Raw genomic sequence first — 3,355 nt, 5'->3', positions numbered from 1 at the left:
AACCTTTTTGGTTCGGTAGTCAAGGTCCTGATGAGTCTGGTAGCGAGGTTCCTGTTGCGTCTCCTGTGCTGTCTGGTACCGACGTTAGTGCTAAGTCTGGTGTGAATTCTAATCCCTCTGAGAGGAGGAAGTGGACTCCCACAGAGGATAAAATCTTTATTGGTGCTTGGCTAAACACCAGTAAGGACCCTGTGGTGAGCAACGAGCAGAAAGCCGGTGCTTTCTGGTTCCGTATAGTAGAGTACTACAACGCTAGTCCCCTCCTCGCTGGGACAATACGGAGAGAACTAATGTCTTGCAAGCAGAGGTGGGCAAGGATAAACGGCGACGTTGCCAAGTTTGCTGGCTCCTATGATGCGGCTCTGAGGGAGCAGAGAAGTGGGCAAAACGATGATGATGTGATGAAAACGGCGTTAGACATTTTCTTCAAAACGGCCGGCTACAAGTTCACCATGGATCACTGCTGGAGGGAGTTGAGGCACGACTAGAAATGGTGCTCCTCTTATCCGGCAAAGGAGAAGCGCAAACAAGCTGTGGAGGTGGATACAGAAGAAGAGCAATTTCTCGATCCAGAGGTTAGACCACCCGGGGTAAAGGCTGCGAAAGACGGTAAGAAGAAGAAGAGTGGCAGGGAGGAGGAGTTGTCGCAGCTACAGGGGGTTTTAGAAATTAAACAAAAACTGTCTAAACAAAAGCTTCTTGATCGTTTACTCGCAAAAACAGAACCTCTCTCTGAAATGGAAACCAGTCTTAAGCTCAAACTAATGTCAGAAATGTTATGATCTTTTATTAATCTTGCTTTTTAGGTATTATAACTATTTTGTGTACTTGATCACTCTGTTATTTGATCCAAATTGATATTTTTTAAAATGCTTACTAACTCTTGTCACTCTGTTTTGACAGGTTGACGCATGTGGGAAGGAGGCACAGGTGCATTTGGTCTGACGCATGTGGGAAGGAGTCACGGGTGTTGAAGGAGTCACGGATGACTCTGTTTCCTTTAGTATAAGTAGTAGTGTAGTAGTTGTCTCTGAGAGTTTGTATTAATCTACTCTCTTTGTTTTCCTCGGAGCTATTCTAATCAAGTTGTTCTTATCTACTACTGCACTGCAGTTTAGGTAATCTACTCTCTTTGTTTTCAAACTTGGGAAAACAACTTGTATCCTCTTTACTTGAATGATTGTCTGATCCCTTCTAGTTTTTGCTTGTTCGGACCATTGCTAGTTTGCAAACAACTTGTTTGCTAGTTTTCTCCATAATTCAAAAGTTATAATTCGATGGTAATTCAACCAAAATCAATGAGATATTTGATTACTTTTATTCAAAGGTTTGAAGTTGAAGGCAAAACGAGTTTCACATCATTACGAGTCAAACTAAACCAATGTTGAACTTTGAGTTTCAATGAGGACTTGTAAAATTATAGATGTGGAGGTAATTTATATTCTTATAAAATTCACATTCCCACATCGTGGTTGAGTTTCTTATTGATCCTTTTATTTAAACCACTCTTTTAACTCTTAAAAATATATTTTGGTTAAAACTATAATAAAAATGTCTATCCAATCTTATTTGTTTAAGATAATTATTTTCTAGAAATGTCATCATCTTCATCCGATGAAGTCGATGCAAGATTGGACGAAATTTGTGATGAATACGTGGAAGAAATATACAACGACATAGTGGAGACCCAAACCATACCACAAAGGACACGTCAGTATGTTGAACGACACCGCGAAGGAGGACAAGACCAATTATGGAATGACTACTTCGGCGAAGATCCGACATTCTCGATTGCAATTTTCAGACGCCGTTTCCGCATGAATAAGAATTTATTCTTGCGTCTTTTTCATGGCCTAGAAGAGTACTTTCCATTCTTTCAGCAAAGAAGAGATGCAACCGGGAGATGGAGTCTTACGGCACTACAAAAATGTACTGCTGCTATTCGCCTGCTTGCTTATGGTAATGCAGCTGACACCGTTGACGAATATCTCCGACTTGCTGAGACCACTGCACTTTCGTGTTTACATAATTTCACAGACGGAATTATACAATTATTCGGAAATGAGTATCTACGACGACCCACACCGGAGGATCTCCAACGGCTACTCGATATTGGAGAGAAACGAGGGTTTCCTGGGATGGTCGGGAGCATTGACTGTATGCATTGGGAGTGGAAAAACTGCCCAACCGCTTGGAAAGGACAATACGCACGTGGATCAGGAAAACAAACAATTATCTTAGAGGCGGTAGCTTCCCACGATCTTTGGATATGGCACGCATTTTTTGGTCCTGCAGGTACTTTAAACGATATTAATGTCCTCGATCGATCTCCTGTTTTTGATGACATTTTACAAGGTCGAGCTCCGAGGGTAAAGTACAAGGTCAACAGACACACATATAAGTTGGCGTACTACCTCACAGACGGTATATATCCAAAATGGTCGACATTTATCCAATCCATCACACTCCCTCAAACTCCTCAACATGATTTATTTGCTAAAGTTCAAGAAGCAACCCGAAAAGATGTGGAGCGGGCTTTTGGAGTTTTGCAATCTCGATTTGCAATTGTTAGAAATCCGGTTAAAACATTGAACAAAGAAAAGATAGGGAAGATTATGAGAGCTTGTCTCATACTCCACAATATGATAGTCGAAGATGAACGGGATGGATACTCTCGTATTGATATATCTGAATTTGAAGAAGGAGACGTCATGAGAAGTTCACAGGTGGAAACCGAGATGCCAACAAATCTGAACAATATCTTTCCCACTCGGAATGATCTTCGTGATAGGCAAACGCATGAAAGATTGAAGAATGATTTAATTCAAAATATTTGGAATAAATTTGGTGATGAAGATTAACAATTTTTCTATATTTATGTTTAATTATTGTATTTTTTCAATTCCTTGATTATGTTTAATTATTGTATCTTTATGTTTAATTAATGTATCTTTATGTTTAATTAGTGTTTCTTGATTTCTTTATATTTATCATTGTATCTTTTTTTTCAGGACGAACCGGGGCAATGTCTTCTTTTTCATTTGACTACTGTTTTTTGGCTGAGGTCACTGCTTCTAATCTAAAAGAAGACAAACTTGTGAGTCAATTTAGTTAGTAAAATAAATAGTTTAATCTATTATGTGTCTTTACATTATTTGTTTGCAGTACCTTCCTGTGGGAGCTACGAGTTCTACTGCTTTGCATAAACAATGCAAAGAGACGATACTGGTGAACAAAGAGGGAAATTCATGGAATGTGAGTTTGCGATTTAGCGAATCAGGCGGCAAGTATTACATCACAAGAGGCTGAAGAAAGTTCTGTCTCGATAACAGATGCGAGATAGGAGACTTATTTG

The 3,355-nt window shown here is 39.6% G+C and overlaps 1 protein-coding gene across 1 annotated transcript; it reads left to right on the top strand.

Moving 5' to 3' along the window:
* The first annotated feature begins 30 nt into the window (after positions 1–30).
* Positions 31–488, top strand: LOC106315254 (glutathione S-transferase T3-like). Its single transcript, XM_013752999.1, has 2 exons — positions 31–47; positions 89–488. Exons 1-2 carry the CDS (start codon positions 31–33, stop codon positions 486–488), a joined length of 417 nt encoding a protein of 138 aa, XP_013608453.1.
* The last annotated feature ends 2,867 nt before the right edge of the window (positions 489–3,355 follow it).

This window comes from Brassica oleracea, chromosome C9, assembly GCF_000695525.1.
Source record: "Brassica oleracea var. oleracea cultivar TO1000 chromosome C9, BOL, whole genome shotgun sequence".
Lineage (NCBI taxonomy): Eukaryota > Viridiplantae > Streptophyta > Magnoliopsida > Brassicales > Brassicaceae > Brassica > Brassica oleracea.
This window is presented reverse-complemented; position numbering and strand designations above follow the sequence as displayed.